Source organism: Aethalodelphis obliquidens, unplaced genomic scaffold (genome assembly GCF_003676395.1).
Source record: "Aethalodelphis obliquidens isolate GAN/ISIS:26980383/991018 unplaced genomic scaffold, ASM367639v1 scaffold43, whole genome shotgun sequence".
Lineage (NCBI taxonomy): Eukaryota > Metazoa > Chordata > Mammalia > Artiodactyla > Delphinidae > Aethalodelphis > Aethalodelphis obliquidens.
Window position 1 is genome coordinate 11068425 of NW_020837987.1, and position 18226 is coordinate 11086650.

An 18226-nucleotide genomic window follows, 5' to 3' on the forward strand; every position below is an offset into this window, starting at 1 on the left:
AATTAAAAAAAAAAAAAAAGAGCGTGTGGGATGAGAGCTATTGTCACGGCCATCTTTGGAAAGTAGAGTCTGCCCCGGCTGCCACAGCAGTAATAGATTAGCCAGGCTCTGTTCATTTGGCATCGCTAGCACATGATTCCAAAGTAAGAGCGGGATTCGCCAAACTTAGGTCACCTGAGCTACAACGGAGGCAAACGGAGGAAAGAAACATTTGTCCTTACTGGTTTCAACAGAGGGTAACAGGCTTTCGGATGGCAGGGATTCTTTTCAATGTGGGAAGGGGATGCACATGCTAGTCAACCCTCCCTCCAAAAAGCCCATGACCATCCACCCCTTTGAACACTCAACATCAGTATGTATCCTTTGCTCTACACTTACATTCTCTTCCCCCAAAAGTTCTCTTTTTTTTAAATTTTTTTAAATTTTTGGCTGAGTTGGCTCCTCGTTCTGCATGCGGGCTTTCTCTAGTTGCGGTGAGCGGGGGCTACTCTTCGTTGCAGTGCGTGGGCTTCTCACTGTGGTGGCTTCTCTTTGTTGCGGAGCACGGGCTCTAGGCTCGCGGGCTTCAGTAGTTGTGGCTCCCGGGCTCTAGAGCACAGGCTCGGTAGTTGTGGCGCACGGGCTTAGTTGCTCTGCGGCATGTGGGATCTTCCTGGACCAGGGCTCGAACCCGCGAATCATCACTATCCTTTCTTTCTTTCTTTCTTTCTTTCTTTTTTTTTGACAACGCTGCATGGCTTGTGGGATCTTAGTTCCCCAACCAAGGATTGAACCTGGGCCCTCAGCAGTGAAACCTCGGAGTCCTAACCACTGGACCACCAGAGAATTCCCTCATTTCATATTTTTGATGCTTTAACAAACCCGGAAACTTTCTGGGACCCAGAACCTTCCTGGGAACAAGATATGTATATTTTTATCAACACAAACTTTCAGTAGTTACATTTTTCAGTGCAAGTCTGGAATCATTGGGGAATAGACATTGCCCCTCCAAATTAAAATGTGTAAGTATCTACACATGGGACAGCATGGATGGAATTGGAAAATTCATTGATTCCACAAATACTTTCTCAGCTTCTTCTCATGCCGAGCACTGTTCTAGGCACTGGAGATATAGTGGTGAACCAAAAAAAGTTCCTGTTCTCTTGGAGCTTCTGTGCAAGACAACAAAAAATAAATATGTGGGGGTGATAAGTGCTACAAAGGAAAAATGTAGTGAGAGAAAGGGCTGGGATAGCAGGAGTTGCTAAATGAGATAGGATGGTCAAGGGAAGCTTTGTGATAAGGTGATAGAGTAGAGATTTGAAGCAAGTCAGGGAGGGAGCTATGGCAGGAAAGAATGTCCCAGGAGAGGAAAGAGCAAGTGCAAAGGCCCTGAGGCTGGAACACGCCTGGCGTTGGAAGAACAGCATGGAAGCAAAGAGACCACTGTGGCAGGAACAGAGCTAGCGAGGGGGAAGAGAGGGGCAGATGGGGTCACGGAAGTAGAGGACCAGATCTAGGACCCTGTGCGCCACGGAGAGGACTTCAGCTTCTACTCAGAGTGACAGGAGCCGTGGAAGGGTGCTGAGCAGAAGAGCGACAGCAGCTCACTCGCATTTTAATGGGATCCCTCCGGCTGTTTTGTGGAAATAAATTGTAGGGGACAAAGGCAGATGATATTTCAGTACTAGTTTCTGCAAGTCTGCGAGGAACCGTGCTGGTATTTATGACTTCCCTCCTTCGTCCACACTCCGTAGAATCCTCACCTAGAATCTCAGCTGCTCGGACTCTTGAGGAAGGTGGAAGGCAGGGTGCTGATGAGAGGGCGCCTAGCGTCCTAAGCAGTAGGTACATGAGCCAGGGCCAGAGCAACAGGGGAGTGGGTGCCTGGGGTCACTGTGCGTAAGCTTGTCCCAGGGAGCACTTTTGTCTACGCGTGAGTTGTTTCCACGTGCGTCCTGCGATGATCTAGTGCGGGTGGGGTTTGCACGTGAGCCTGTGTGCTTCTGCGTTTGAGCCTTGCAAGCCTTCCCTGAGTGCCTGCTCCGAGTCTGGCCTTTGCAGGGCGGTGTTGGGGACACAACAGTGACCGAAACAGCCCTGGCCCTCCCCTAACCGGCTGCCGGTCCAGTGGGGGAGACAGACTTGTCCCCAGACAGAGATGACCCAGAATGTGCAGGGCTGGGGTGGGGGAGCCCAGAGGAGGCCCCTGACTCAGCCTAGGGGAGCAGAGAGGGCTTCCTGGAGGAGGGGATGGTGCGGCTAATACTAAAAGGTCACCTCTCCCAATATAACAATTGCTCTCCTGTATGGACAAGGTAGCCTTGACCAGCCTAACCAATAACTCAGAGGCTGACCTGTAATCTAAGACTTCCCTGGTGTCTGACCGGTGACCACCCCACCCCCAGCTGATCAGAGGCCCGGGGAACCTCTCCCAGCATGACCAGCTGCCCCCTATTCTGACCAGTGTTGAGGGCTAGCTTCTCCCAGGTAACCAGTGAAATCTCACCCCCATCCCCCAGCCAGCATCTAGGGATTTTGTCCCAGTCAGGCCTGGTTTGTGAGGAGCTGTGCACAGTCTGATCTGTGATCCCAAGTCTGACCTGTGACCCTTCCTTCTGACCCATGGCAGGGGCTCATCCCTTCCCTCAGGTGCCCTGGCCTCCTCCCCTCCCCCACTCACCTGCTACTGCCAGCCGGATTCTCTTCCCCTCCCCCCAAAGTTGGGAGGGAGTGAAGGGAAGAGAGAGGAAGGGGGGGTGGCATTCCTGGGATTCCCTGGATGGGGGGAAGAGAGGGAGGGCCCTACGGAGGAGAGCGGAGGAAAGTGCACCCCACGGCCCCAGTATCTATCACAGAGGCGTGGGCAGACCTGGGATTTGAAGACCATTCGTTACAAGAGATTGAACTGGTGGGTTCCAGGCCACTGGTCAGACAGGAAAGCAGCCTGGCGCACTGGCCACTGGGGAGGCTTCACGGGGCATACTGGGAGAAGCCGTTCTAGGCCTCTGGTCAGGCTGGGGATTGCTGGTTGGACTGGGGAGGCCAGTGCAGGCCACTCGTTGGACCGGGACCAGCTGTTTCAAAACGATGAGGCGAGCCCAGGCCACCGGCCATGGTGAGAACGAGTCCCCCGGTCAGATTGAGGGGGAGAGAGAGGGTCCGCGGTTGTCCATTGAGGTCCCCGCTCGGGACACCGGCTGGACTGGTCGGTCAGGGCACCCGCCGCGGGCGCTGGGCAGCCTGAGCCTGACACCCCGCGGGCTGGGGGCGGAGGGAGCCCCGCTCCCGGCTGAGCGCTGGGAGGTCGTCTCCGGGCAGTGGGAGGTCCTGGCCCCGCGCCCGGGTTTGGGAGGGACGAGGGGGGCCGGGCGGGGCGGGGCGGGGCTACCTGGGGCGGGGCCTCCTCTCTCCAGCCCTGCGGCCGCCGAGCCCCAGCCCGGGCTCAGTTGTTTCCTCCTCTGCCGCCGCGCCCGCCGCCGCCGCCCGCCGCCGCCACCCGCCACCTTGAACATGGAGCCCCCGGACGCCCGGGCCGGGGCGCGCAGGGGCCCGCGGCTGCTGGTGCTCGCGCTTCTGCTGGGGGCGCACCGAGGTATGGCTCGGGCTGAGAGCAGGGCGCGACTCAGGGGCGGCCCCTGGGGGACCCCGGGAAGGGAAGAGGGGAGGGGCTTTTACCAACCCAGGAAGCCTAACCTGGGGACCCCAGGGAGGAGGGATATGGGAGCATGGGGTGCCCCTCCCAGTGAGAGACATGGGGACAGCCAGGAAGAGGGGCTGGGGATCCACTGCAGTGGATTAGAGGCGACCTGAGAAGTCGCGGGACCCAAGAGCGCGGGCTCTCCTCTCCCTCCCCTACTCAGACCCTGGGATCTGCCCCCAGAGGTCCAGGCTTTCAGTGGCTGGAGCTTACCCCGGCACAGAAGAGACCAAAACAGATCTACCCGCTCAAAAGTTGTCAAGTTTTGAGGGGGTCAGGGACGCTGTGTCTAGAAACCAACAAGTTACGTGCATTTGAGGGTTCTCCCCCATGTAGCTTCAGAGCCCAGACTCAAAAGGACCCGCCTGCCCCGCCTCCACCTCCATGGGAAAGGGCTGGGGCACCAGCCCTGACAGCGGAACCAAGTGTTTCCAAGTGACAGTGCCCCCTTCCCGGAGGCCCCAGATAATAAAATCCACACACCTGCATGGTGGTGGGAGGAGGGGAGGAGGCCCTGAGGCACTGGCAGCAGAGGGACAGAGAGATGAGAGAACTGGGGTAGAAAGAGATCTCTTCGTCCGCCCTTGCTGTCTGCCGCTCAGACCCAGCCTAGGGTACCAGCGTGGTCCCACCTCCCTCCCAGGGGGCAGGCCTGAGCCACAGGTAGGTGCCTGGGAATCCAGGCCCCTGGCACAAGCATGGCAAGTAGTGGGTCCCCAGGGGCAGAGCTGGGCCAGTCTGGGCGGGGAAGGGACCGGAGTTTCTAAGAATTGAGAGCTCAGGCCAGGATGCCAGCCCAGAGAGTGAAAGAGCCTGCTTTCCCGATGCAAGCAGCTCTATCTGCCAGGATCCTGGGACAGGAGTGCCGGCCCTCAGCTCCCTTCTCCCTTGGGACCCAGGATCCGGGCCCTCAACCCTGTACTGTTCTGAGGTGACACACTGCTCTCTCAAAGAGTCAGAGGGGCCAAGGAGCGGGCAGGGGGCTCGGGCAGGTCTGAGCCAGCCTGTCCCTCCCACATTCCTGAAACCTGCCCAGCCCTGTCCCCCTCACCGCGCCCACACACCCACCCTGCCTCAGCTCCGGCCCAGCCCCAGCCCCAGCCTCCCACTCCTGAGGGAAAGGGCCAGGGACAGGGCCGGGCCACATGGAGACTGAGAGAGACGCAGAGACCGGGAAACTAAGAGATGGAGACCCAGGGGGAGTGACACACCTGCAGAGGCGGCGACTAAGATGAGAGAGAGACGGTTATCCCACAGCACTGTGCCAGGCCCTATGCAAAGTGCTGGAGGCAAAGGAATGAGCCCACCCAGCCCTGCGCTTGAGGGGCATTTGATATAGTAAGAAAAGCAAGGACAGACATGATTTGAGCCCAAGAGGATTGAATGGAGGCCACCGGGGCCCTGGGTGGCCCAGGGGAGGAGCGCTTAGTTCTGCAGGTGAAGGGCGGGATGGAGAGAAATGCTGATGGAATCTGAAGCTCAGAGGCGCAGAGATGACAGATGAAGGGAGAGAGGAGCTGGGTCCTGGGGGAGGGGCCAGGGGCCTGGACTCCTGGGTCCTGGGGAAGGAGGGGCGGGGGACCTGGACTCCTGGGTCCTGGGGGGGGGGGGGCGGGGGGCCTGGATCCTGGGTCTGGGGGAGGAGGGGTTGGGGGCCTGGATCCTGGGTCTGGGGGAGGAGGGGCTGGGGGCCTGGATCTTGGGTCTGAGGGGGGAGGGGCCGGGGGTCTGGATCCTGGGTCTGGGGGAGGAGGGGCTGGGGCTGAGGGAGGAAGGGTTGGGGGCCTGGACTCCTGGGTCCTGGGGGAGGAGGGGCTGTGTCTGGAAGACTACCTACTGGTGGTGGTGGGAGAGAGCTCAGTCGCCCTCCCGCAGGTGCCAAGGCTGAGGTGCGCCTGTCTGTGCCCCCTCTGGTGGAGGTGATGAGGGGGGAGCCTGTCACTCTGGACTGCACCCCTTTGGGGGCCCATGACCATTTCGTGCTGGAATGGTTCCTGGTGAGTGCTGCTGGCTGGGGGCCAGGGGATGCCAGAGGGGAGCCTGAGAGTGGGGGCGCAGTGGGGCTGCAGACGTTCATTCCCTCATCAGAGCCCAAAGGCCCCTAGAAGCTCCACCCAGCTGCCTTTCCATTTTGCAGGTGGGGACGTGGAGGCGCAGCAAGGGGGAGGCCCTCTCCAGGGTCCCCTGGTGTCCAGGCACAGCCGAGGCTAGAATGAGGACGTACCCCTCAGAGCGCTGGCTCTTGAGAGAGGACATGTAGAGGCAGACACCCAGAAAGCAAGAGCCTGGGGGGTGGGACCAAAGAGAAAAAGGAAAGAGAGGGGAGAGGGAGACAGGTGGGAACAGAGGGAGATGGAGAAAGAGGGAGCCAGAGAGAGGAAAATGTGACAACAGACAGGGAGCAGGGGTGGGAGGAGGGGTGGAGAGAGGGACAGAGGGACCAGAGAGAGAGAGAGAGAACGTGAGGCAAAGAGATCCACGGAGCAGCAGAAAGAGAGGAACATCGAGGAGGGAGGGCCGGGCTGACCGGGCAGCCCCCAGCTGAGGCGCTCCTCCACCCACAGGCCGACCGCGCTGGGGTCCGCCGCCGCCTGGCCTCAGCCGAGCTGCACGGCACTGAGCTCCAGGACAAGGTGCACGACTCCCAGAGCCGCAGCCCACCATACCAGCTGGACTCCCGGGGCCGTCTGGTGCTGGCCGAGGCCCAGGTGGGCGACGAGCGGGACTACGTGTGCTTGGTGAAGGCGGGGGCCGCGGGCACCGCCGAGGCCACCGCGAGGCTCAGTGTGTTTGGTGAGTGTCGGGGCCCCCCCCCACTTGCTGCCCTGGGAAGGGGCAGGCCGGTGAGAACCCCGGGAAGGGGCTCCTCACATGACATCTCTCCCGTAGCGAAACCAGAGGCCACCGAGGTCTCCCCCAACAGAGGGACACTGTCTGTGATGGAGGATTTCGCCCAGGAGGTACCTCGGGCCACACCTTGATTCTAGGGTTCTGGGGGCGGAGGGGGCTGGGGACCTGGTCTCCTGCATCCTAAGGGCAGGAGGGGCTGGAGGCTTGGGCTTCCTAGTCTGAGGAATGGGGTGCTGGGAGCTGGACTCCTGCATCTGGCTGGGCAGAAACCCTAAGGGAGGGGGACCCAGACTTCAGGGTCCTGGCTCCGAGCCCATTGCGGGCCTGTGTCTGCCCCAGATAGCCACCTGCAACAGTCGCAATGGGAACCCGGCCCCGCAGATCACGTGGTACCGGAACGGGCAGCGCCTGGAGGTGCCCATGGAGGTGAACTCCGGTGAGCGCGCGGGAGCCCAGCTAGACTCCCTGGGGGCTGCGGCGGAACGGGGCCGGGCTGGCTGACCCCCTCGTCCCTCCCTCTCTCCCAGAGGGCTATATGACCAGCCGCACAGTCCGGGAGGCCTCAGGCCTGCTGTCTCTCACCAGCACCCTCTACCTGCGGCTCCACAAGGCCGACCGGGACGCCAGCTTCCACTGCTCCGTGCACTACCGCCTGCCCACGGGCCGGCACGGCCGCCTGGACAGCCCTTCCTTCCACCTCACCCTGCACTGTGAGTCCGTGCCGGCCTCTGACCGCCCTGACCTTGGACTCTACACCTCACTGTGGCCTGACCCTCCAGGCAGACCCATGAACCGCCACTGCCCTCTGACCTTCCACTCCCTTAGCTCGTGGTGCAGTTCGTACTGGCTTCTGGCCTTTGACCTCTGAGCTCAAATGGTAGCACGAGCCCCACCCTGACTTCTGACGCCCCCCATAGCACCCTGAACCCCACGGAGTTTCATGACTAAACGTTGTGCCCCATCCTTTCACACCACATTGGGTCCCCTGAATCTCACATTGACCTGTCACTCACACCGACCTCTGACCCTTGACCTGTTCTCTCAGCCTATCTCAACCTCTGACCTCGGGTCCCTGATCTCAGAATAAGTGCGAACCTGAACCTTGAAAGATAGAACCTCAAAAAAAAAAAAGAAAAAAGAAAGAAAGATAGAACCTCTAACCTTTCACTGGCCTCTCTCCCTTAATCCAGCCCTACCTTTTACAGTTGACCCTTTTCATGAGTCTGCCCTTTCCCTTAGATCCCACGGAACACGTGCAGTTCTGGTTGGGCAGCCCGTCCACTACTGCAGGCTGGGTTCGCGAGGGTGACTCTGTCCAGCTGTTCTGCCGGGGGGATGGCAGCCCCAACCCGGAGTACACGTTTTTCCGTCTTCAGGTAACTCACCCCATCATTCCCTTGGAACCGCCAACCTCTGACCTCTGCAACATACTCACCTGCACCAACTTCTGACCTTTCACGTGGGTGGTGCCTGGCTTAGCAGGGCACCTGTCCGGTGACCCAGGAGCTATCAGGACCTCTGACCTCTGATTTGAGAGAGTCCTGACCCACCGTGATGCCTGACTTGGATGACCCCTGACCTAGCATGACCCTGCCAGCCTAAGGCATCTCCTGAACCAGGTTCCTCATTCCTGGTCCCCCAGGACAAGCAGGAGGATGTGCTAAAAACAAATCTCGAGGGGAACTTGACCCTGGAAGGGGTGCAGCGGAGCCAGAGCGGGACCTACGGCTGCAGGGTGGAAGACTACGACGCTGCCGAGGACGCAGAGCTCTCCAAAACCCTGGAGCTACACGTGGCCTGTGAGAGCCCTGGGAGGGCGGGAGGGGGTGCCTGGCACCAGCCGCCTCCTCACCCTCACCCCTCCGCGGCCTGCCTCCAGCCCTTTCTGTGGTCCCTGCCCTGGTCCAGATGCCCCAGGCCCCTCCAGTCTCCCATACAAGGCAGCCAGAGAGCCCTTTCCAAAGCATAAACACCTGACCTTCCCCTGCTCGGAACCTGCCATGGCTCCCCAGTGCTCTCGGGAGAAAATCCACATGCCTCACCATGGCCTTCGAGGCCCACCTGGCTGGCCTCACCTTCGGCGGACCCTTCTTCCGGCCAAGGCATTCACCCCATCACACCACAAGCTCCTCTCCTCTTTCCTACAATAACTCCCCATCCTCTCTACCATCCATTCCGGATCAATCTCATGGGTCCCAGTCTTCTAAGAAGCCTTCTCTGTCCACCTGCACCCAAGCCCTGTGTGAAGGCTCTGTCCCTCCTCCACGCTCCTTCCACCTCCCTTCCTGGGGCTAGACCCAGTGCCAGATGTTAGGGACAGCTCTGTGAATAAGACAGCCCAGTCCCTGCCACCACAGAGCTCCAGGTCCGGTAGGGGAGACAGATGGTAAACACTGAACAAGACACTTTGAGTAGCAATCCTGCGTCTACAGAGACTAACACAGAGGGATGGGATGAGGAATTGCCCGGCGAGAGGGGATTATTTTAGATCGGGGGTGTTGAAGGCTGCGTCCCTAGGAAGCAGATTCTGACTACAGGCAGGAAACTTACGGGGAGCGCCTTGGGATCCACACCTATTGGGGGGTGGGGAGGGGAAGGAAGCAGGATTGGGCAGGGGGGGAAGTTGGGCTTCAGTCTAAGGAAGACCTCGGTCGGTCCCGCAGGGCACTTGGAGGCTGGGATATTCCCAGTTGGGGCGTGGGGGCCGGGCCTTTATACCGCCCACGTCAACCCATTATTGGATGTGGGCTGCCTGGGGGAGGAGGGGACATGACCTTGAACGAGGGGCTCTCTGAGGCTCAGGCAGTTTCCAGAGCCGGCTGACAGCTGAGGGCTGACAGCTGACACCCTTCTCAACAGCTGGGGGAACAAATCCTTCAGTGCCAAAGGGGAAGCCTGAGTGTCCACAACAGAGGGTCAGAGAGGCCTCTCTGAGAAGGGGGAATTTGAGTAGGAAACCAAAGAATGGAATCAGAAATACAAAGAGCCAGAAAAAGAGCATTCCAAGCCAAGGAAACAGCACATGCAAAGGCCCTGAGGCAGGACCCAACTTGGCATATACTGTAGAACAACAGGGAGAGAATAGGGTAGCTGGAGCTCCTGGGATAAGGGGGGAGGGTGGGAGATGAGGTTGAAGCAGTGGGCAGGGTCGACCAGGCAGAGTTTTTTGGCTTCATCAAGGAATGTGGCCTTGATGCCCACGGTACTGGGGAACCACCGCAGGATTTTAAGCAGAGGCAAGGGCTGACCAGTGTGTGTTTTGAAAAGATCCCCCTGGCTGCTCAGCAGAGGATGGACCAGAGAGGATAAGAGTCTTGCCCAGTAGGGAGACCAGTGAGGAGGTGACTGCAGCCATGAAGGCAGTTGGACCCTGGGGTCAGAGATGGAAAGAAGGGAGAAGATCCATTTGTGGGGCGCGGCGCAGAGCAGAGAAATATTTGCTAAAAGGATGGGTAGTACAGAGGAGAAGGCCAGGGTGTGGGTGGTAAGTCAAAGAAGGAGCGCCTCCCACCTCCAAGGTTATCCATTAACCTTGGGCCCAGACATCAGCTCTGGGGGCAAGTGGTCGAGGTGGGCATGTATTTTGGAGTTAGATTCCTAGATCTGGGCTCCAGGGCCCGGCTGGGAGAGTGGAGAGTTCATGGCGCTGGGGAGAACTTGGCGTTCTCTGCTGACAATTGTCCGTTCACGTCTGCACCCCCAACAGCCCTGGAGAGTCCCTAGCCGAGTGGGTGAGGGTCCGGGGAAGGTGACAGTCTGTACCCCCCCCTCCAGACCTGGACCCCCTGGAGCTCAGCACTGGGGAGGAGCTTTCCTTACCCTTGGGCAACAGCACAGCCGTGAACTGCTCCGTGCGAGGCCTGCCCACCCCAGCCCTACGCTGGACCAAGGTGAGAGGGAAAGACATCCCCCCAGCACAAGACCCCCCGCTCCCATCGACCCCTCCCTTCTCTCACGGCCGGCCTGACCTTCTCTTTCTCTCCCCACCCAGGACTCGGTACCCCTGGGGGACAGCCCCACGCTCTCCCTCCGCTCCGTCACCTTCGATTCCGCTGGCACCTACACGTGTGAGGCCTCCATGCCCACGGTCCCCGTCCTTAGTCGCACCCGAAGCTTCGAGTTGCTGGTCCAAGGTTTGGGGGCGGGAGAACAGGGGTAGTGTGGGAGAGTGGGGGGCCAGGACCAAGCAAGACAGGGTCCACAGCTGGTCCTTCTCTCTCTCCTCGTTCTCTCTCCCTCTGTCCCCTTCCCCGGGGTGCCTCCCGCTCACCTCCTTCCCACCCCACCACCCGCAGGCCCACCGGAGTTAAGGGCAGAGGAGACTCAGCCCAAGGCAGAGGGCGGCTGGAGGGAAGGAAGTGAAGTCAGGCTGACCTGCTACGCACGCGGCTACCCAGAGCCCAAACTCAGCTGGAGCCAGTTGGGCGGCAGCGTAAGGGACCCTCCTCTGCATCCCGAACCCTCTGGCACCCTCCCCAAGTCCCTGCCCCCTCAACGGTCCAAGCACTGTGTGTCACCCACCCCTCGCCCCTCCGCCGACCACTTCCTCTTCACCTGTGCCCTCACCCGAGCCCTTGGCCCCGTGGGCCCAGGCCTGACACGAGCCTCCACAGCTAGCAGAGCCAGCCCCCGGAGGCCAGGGCTGGGTGAGCAGCTCCCTGACCCTGAAGGTGACCAGTGCCTTGAGCCGAGATGGCGTCTCCTGTGAGGCCTCCAACCCCTACGGGAGCGACCGGCACGTCTTCCACTTCGGCACTGGTGAGTGACCGCAGTGGTGGGACAGGAGCCGGGTGCGGGGCAGACAGCGCTGCTGGCTGACCGCCTCCCCCTCCGTCCTGCCCCGCAGTGGCCCCCCAGACCTCCCAGGCTGGAGTTGCGGTCATGGCCGTGGCCGTCAGCGTGGGCCTACTGCTCTTCATCGTGGCCGCCTTCTACTGCATGAGACGCAAGGGGCAACCCGGCTGCTGCCAGCGGGGGGAGAAGGGATCTCCGTGAGTGGCGTGCCACCTTGAAATTGACCTCTCGAACCCAACTCTGACCTCACCCCCAACCTCTACCCCAAACCAACCACATCCCCAACTCCAGCTCCGTCGCCAGTAAGGTGCCGTCCCATCTCCGACCTCAGAGCTGATGCATGACCATGCCCTCCCCCATCCTCATCCCCAGCTACAGCCCCACCCAACCCATAAGCACCTCCTGACCCCCCCCAGCCCACCTTAACCCCAGTCCCATCCCCCGCCTCATCCCCACCTCTGATCCCAACTCCAACCCATAACTATGCCCAAACCCACCCCAACCCCAGTTTAACCCCATCTGTACCCCAGCCTCCTCTGCCGCGACTCCAACCCCAAAACCAGCCCATAACCATCACCAAACCCGTCCCCGTCTAACCTCCATGTCTCCATCCTCAGCCCTGACACATAAACATCCCCATCTCCAACCCCAATCCTGACCATGCCCCTAACCTCACCCCACACTCCAGCTTCCTCTCCATCCCCAGCCCCTCCCCCAGCCGCATCCTCAACTCCAGCCCGTACCCAGCACCAAAGGCAGCTTCAGCCACATGCCCATCCCCAAGGCCCCCCTGCAAACCCCATCCCGTTCCCATTCCTAGCTCCGAACCCATCCCCATCTGACCTCATCTCCAAGCACAGCCACACGGCCGCCCTCAGCTCCAGTCCACAGCCATCCCCACACCCATCCTCCAAACCGACCCCAGCGACATCACCAGCTCCAACTCCAACAGCATCTTCGACCGTGGCCTCAGCCTATACCCAACCCCAGTGCCACTACCACCTCCTACCCCAACCCAACCGTTCCCACCCATCCCCAAGTCCATCCCCATCCAACACACGCCGTGCCCAGCTCTTTCCCTGGCCGTGACCACCTCCAACATGCTGCCTCCTCCCACTAGGCCACCTGGGGAACCTGAGCTGAGCCACTCAGGGTCAGAGCGGCCGGAGCAGACGGGCCTTCTCGTGGGGGGTGCCTCTGGAGGAGCCAGGCATGGGAGCAGGGGCTTTGGAGATGAGGTGGGTGAGGGCCTGGGCACCCTGGTGAGAGGGGAGTGCCGGGGGTGGCACAGCCTCTATGAGCCCAGGCTGACCCCTCCATCTTCTCCCCAGTGCTGAGCCCGAGGACCTCCCAGAGGCAGTCACTGAACCCGACCTGGAGTTGCGGGCACCAGAAAACCAGCCCTGCCCACGCCTCCGCCTGCCCCCGCCTTCCCGGCCTACCCTCATCCCTCTCGGGCCCTCCCTTCCTTCCTCTGTAGGCTGGGCAGGGACCACAGCAGCCCTACCGCTGCTGGGAGGGAGGAGACCTTCCTCCAGGGAGTATGACTCTCCCAGGCCCCAGAATAGCTCCTGGACCCAAGCCCAAGGCCTGGCCTGGGACGAGACTCGAGGGTCGGCTGGCCGGGGCTATTTTTACCTCCTGTCTCCACTGCTGGTCCCCCCACCTGACGTCCTGCTGCAGAGTCTGACACTGGATCCCCACCTCACCCCCCACCCCTGCCCTCGCCCCCTCATCTGTGGACACTGGAGTCTGGAATAAATGCTGTCTGTCACGTGGACACCATCCTGTGGCCAGAGCCTCCTCCGGGGGATGAAAGGGGAAAGAGGCGCAGGTGATGTTCCCCTCCCCCCTGGCCCTCCCGCCCCCTTGCTGCACCTCGGGAGAATCTGATGTCACAGAGAAAGAAATGAGAGAGAGAGAGAGAGAAAGAGGCGACTCAGCTGGTTGAGGGTGGAGGAGAGAGGTGCTGGGGGTCCAGAGGGAGGTGAGCCTGGCCCCTGAGGACCAGTGCCTATTTGCGGGGTGGGGTGCCGCCCCCTTAAGTAAAAGTTCCCAGTCTCTCTTGCCAGAGACCCAGGGGAATTGAAGTTTCCAGAGGAAAAGCTCTCTCTGAGCCGTAGAGTGGGTGGAATTAGGGATTTAGCTGTCTACTCTGAGGGTGGCCTGGTGCCAGCAGTTGAGGACTCCCTGGGGGAGGAGGGGTGACTTGGAGGAACCCCAGTGAAGGGGCCTGGGGCAGAGAGAAGAGAGGGTAGAAACGGCAAGGCCAGCTAGAGAGACTTACTGAGGCAGAGGAAGAGGGATTTGAAAGGAGGATAGAGAGGCTTAAGGGGAGGTAGAGGGATGGACTGGGGCGGCTCAGAGAAGAGAGAGAGCCATTGAGTCAGACAGAGATTTGGGGAGAGAGGCAAAGACAGACTAATACAGGCATACCTTGGACCTATTTCCAGTGCAGTTCCAGACCACGGCAATAAAGCAAATATCACAATAAAGCGTGTCACATGAATTGTTTGGTTTTCCAGTGCATGTAAGTTATGTTTGCATTATACTGTAGGCTAGTAAGTGTGCGATAGCGTTATGCCAAAAAAAACAATGTGGGACTTCCCTGGTGGCGCAGTGGTTAAGAATCCGCCTGCCAATGCAGGGGACACGGGTTCAAGCCCTGGTCAGGGACGATCCCACATGCCGCGGAGCAACTAAACCCGTGAGCCACAACTACTGAGCCTGAGCTCTAGAGCCCACGAGCCACAACTACTGAAGCCCACGCACCTAGAGCCCGTGCTCCACAACAAGAGAAGCGACCGCAATGAGAAGCCCACGCACCACAACGAAGAGTAGCCCCCGCGCGCCACAACTAGAGAAAGCCCGTGCACAGCAACGAAGACCCAACGCACCCAAAATAAATAAATAAATTTATTTTAAAAACCAAAAAAACAATGTACATACCTTAACTAAAAAACACATTCTTGTTAAAAACACTAATCATCATCTGAGCCTTCAGTGAGTCATAGCAGTCACATCAAAGATCACTGATCACAGATCACCATAACGAATAGAATAACAATGAGGAAGTTTGAAATATTGCAAGAATTATCAACAGAGACAGGAAGCGAGCCAAGGCTGTTGGGAAAATGGCGCCAACAGACTCCCTCGACACAGTGTCGCCACGAACCTGCAGTTTGTGAAAAATGCAGTATCTGGGAAGCGCAATAAGGCAAAATGCCATAAAGAGAGGTAGGCCTGTAGAGACAAAGACGGAAACACAGAACTGGGATTCAGAGAGATCCTTCCAGTTAGAAAGGAAGAGAAAAAATGTTTGAAAGGAGCAGCTCCGAAGCAGGAGGAGGGGGCTGGGGGAGGGGGGCGGACGGACATGTGTGACTTTGGGCAAGTGACTTCACCTCCCTGAGTCCATCAAATGGAGATAAATCACACTTGGGCCGTGGATGGCCACTGTGAGAAGTGAGAGCAGCCATCCCTGTGCAATGCATGCTGGGAGGTCTCTGCAGGTGACCCCACCCCCTGTCATCAGCTTACTCAGCCACGAAGTGGACCAAGTGGGATCTGTGGCCGTGCGAAGTTGGAGCCACGTGAAGTTGATGCTGTGGGAGCCTCCTTGTAGGCAACTGAGCAGACGCCCAGAGGCCCCAGAGCAGAAGAGCTCACAGTGGCCGAATAAAGGTGCTCAAATCCCGTGGTTTATTGAATCAGGTTAAAACAAACGTGAGAAGCAAGAGAGTTGGGGCGCAAGCCATCAAAGGGCCCCCTACCTGACCTCTGGTGTCCATATGGCTCTCTTGTCCTTTCACTGTGGTGTGGTCTCCATGCCCAGAGTCGAGGGGGAGCCAGGAGGCTCTGCACCCAGAAGATGCCAGGGCCACATGGGGGCAAATGCGCTCGGCCACACCTGCAGCTGGAGGAAAATGTGCTTGGTGGTCATGGCTTTTACCTGCATGACATACGTGGGCACAGGACTCACCAAGCAGAGCGAAAGTCACCAGCGAGAAATACCTTAAGGACTCTCAGATACTTGGGGCTTACTCGATCTTTCCATCCTTCCCCTCTACGTTCAGCTCACTTTTTTAATCCAAGTATAGTTGATTTACAATGTTGTGTTAGTTTCTGCTGTACAGCAAAGTGATTCAGTTATACATATATATACATTCTGTTTCATATTCTTTTCCACTATGGTTTATCACAGGATATTGAATAGAGTTCCCTTGGACCTTGTTGTTTATCCATTCTATATGTAATAGTTTGCGTCTGCTAATCCCAAACTCCCAATCCATCCCTCCCTCCCCAGCTGAATATTCTTTTTAAAAAAAAATACAGCAGGGCTTCCCTTGTGGCGCAGTGGTTAAGAATCCGCCTGCCAATGCGGGGGACACAGGTTCGAACGATGGTCCGGGAAGATCCCACATGCCGTGGAGCAACTAAGCCCGTGCGCCACAACTACTGAGCCCGTGTGCTGCAACTACTGAAGCCCGTGTGCCCAGAGCCCGTGATCCGCAACAAGAGAAGCCACCACAATGAGAAGCCCGTGCACCGCAACAAAGAGTAGCCCCCCACCCCGCTCACTGCAACTAGAGAAAGCCCTCGTGTAGCAATGAAGACCCAATGCAGCCAAAAATAAATAAATAAAATAAAATAAAATACAGCAGACACACATAAAAATCATAGGGTGGTTGGGAGAATTTGATAACTGTGGAAAGTGTTTGGTACAAAGCCTTGCACAGAGCATGTGTTCATTATTATTATTGTTATTATTATTATCATATCATCATTAATGGAAAATGGAGGGACAGAAAGAAAAGCAAGGAAGGGACCAGGTGGAGAGAGGTACCACTCTAAGGGCAGATATTGGTGAAGGGGGATTTGGGGAGCTGGAGAGGGAGTGAACAGATGGCTGGGGGAGGGGAGAAAGGGGACCCCAGGGAGGAAGGGGTGCTCTGCCCAGCACCTGGTCCCCGAGTTAATGAAGGGAGGGTCCTGGCCTGTCTCCCAGTAGGGCATATATTTGCATAAGGTCCCTTATCTGCATGACATCCCAGGCAATTTGCATACAGATGGTAGCCTGCGCCCTCCTCAGTCTGACCCCTCCTCCCACCTTGGCCACGGGTCTGGTGGAAGGGGAGAGGGGGAGGAATGAACCACCAGGATCTGGGGCTCCAGGAAGTGAAGGCAAGTTTGGAGTGGACTCCCCTTGCTCCTCAACTTTCTGTGGCTCCCTATTGCTTTCAGGACCTGCTAAGGTGTTGCCCCTCACACACCCACTGCTCTCTCTCTCACACCTTGTGCCTTTGTGACTTTACTATTCCTTCCACCTGGAACGTCCTTCCTCGTTTTCTCCAGCTGTAACAAGGCTTGCCTGTCCTTCAAAGCCAGGACATCTTGAAGAATTCTGACAAGTTTTCACTCCCTGTTCCTTGCCCTTGGAACTTTACTGGAATTTGTGCCACCTCTGGACTCGTGCAGATTTTATTAGTAAAGATATGCTTCGTTGCAAGTGACAAAAAACTGAAGCCAGAAAGTTGTGTAAGTGAAAAGGGAAAATTATTCACTCATATAACCAGGAAGATCAAAGGCAAAGGCTGACTACCTTCAGGCATAGCTGGATCCAGGGGCTCAAATAGTCTCATCAGAAAACTGTCTTTTTCTTTTTTTTTATAAGGGAGGTTTATCCTTTTTTTTTTTTTTAATTTATTTTTGGCTGCATTGGGTCTTCATTGCTGCAAACAGAGGCTACTCTTCGTGGCGGTGCGCGGGCTTCTCATTGCCATGGCTTCTCTTGTTGCGGGGCACGGGATCTAGGCACGTGGGCTTCAGTAGCTGTGGCACACGGGCTTGGTTGCTCCACGGCATGTGGGATCTTCCCGGAACAGAGCTCAAACCCGTGTCCCCTGCATCGGTAGGTGGATTCTTAACCACTGCGCCCCCAGGGAAACCCAGAAAGCTGTCGTTTTCCATTTCTCAGCTCTGCTGTCCTCCATGCACGGACAGGGTCTTTTGCCTCTGGAGGCATCTATAGTACCAGATTTCTACCCTACAAGTTTAGCAACCCCCATCAAAAGAGGGTGTCCCTTTCCTATTAGTTCAAGCAGAAGTCTCAGGGCTAATTCTTATTGGTCAGGAATGGGCCCCACCCCCATCACTGAACCAATCCCTGTGGCCAGGGGATCGAATGCTCTGATTGGCCAGGACTGGCCAGGCTCACTCTGAACCAGAAGGGCTTAGTATGGAAGAGGTTACTGGGCGGGTAAAATACTTGGCATCAACTCCCCAGCTCCATCAGGAAGCCTTTGGCCCTGTGCCCCTACCTCCTGGTGGTTATGGCTCTTCAGTGAACTGTCACCTCTGAGACTCCTTGACACTGGAAATTAACTCCCCAGGTATGAGACCCACCCAGTCATTTGTCAACAAACACACAGGCAGTGCTCAACCTTATCCATGTGACCGGGGGCATGAAACTCTAGCCTACCACCCTCCTGGGCCTTCCCTCCTGGGCTCACCCCAGCTCACAAAGAATAGCCAGGAGACAGCTGAGCACGCTCCTTGACAGACCAGGAGAAGAATGGGTGCTAAGGGGGGCTTCCTGGAAGAAGTCTCCCTGGGGACTGGTTATTTTATTCAAGGGAGAAATGGGGGAAGGGAGAGAATTTTACAAAGCAAGTTAGTAGCAAAGATGGCACTAACCCAAGAGATCCTGGCCTTAGTCTGGCCCCAGATGGGGAGAAGACAGAGAGTTCTAGAGAGAATTTATTATGTACCTACAGTAGTTCTCCCTTATTTGTGGAGGGTATGTTCCAAGACCCCCAGTGGAAACATAGATTGTACTGAACCCTACATATACAATGTTTTTTCCTATACATACATCCCTGTGACAAACTTTAATTTATAAAT

General features: G+C 57.7%; 2 protein-coding genes across 2 annotated transcripts in view; both read left to right on the top strand.

Moving 5' to 3' along the window:
- The window catches only part of CBLC (Cbl proto-oncogene C), a 20945-nt gene extending 15855 nt beyond the window's left edge, over window positions 1–5090 (top strand). Inside the window, exon 12 of the transcript XR_003427419.1 lies at window positions 1737–5090. The gene's annotated coding sequence lies outside the window, so the exon portion shown is untranslated. The remainder of the gene's footprint in view (window positions 1–1736) is intronic.
- Window positions 3039–13826, top strand: BCAM (basal cell adhesion molecule (Lutheran blood group)). The gene is made up of 15 exons (XM_027079794.1): window positions 3039–3574; window positions 5555–5676; window positions 6244–6472; window positions 6569–6639; window positions 6869–6965; window positions 7057–7239; window positions 7769–7905; window positions 8172–8328; window positions 10304–10419; window positions 10521–10662; window positions 10825–10961; window positions 11143–11287; window positions 11376–11520; window positions 12444–12561; window positions 12655–13826. Exons 1-15 carry the CDS (start codon window positions 3070–3072, stop codon window positions 12658–12660), a joined length of 2310 nt encoding a protein of 769 aa, XP_026935595.1. The 5' UTR covers window positions 3039–3069; the 3' UTR covers window positions 12661–13826.
- Window positions 13827–18226: the final 4400 nt, after the last annotated feature.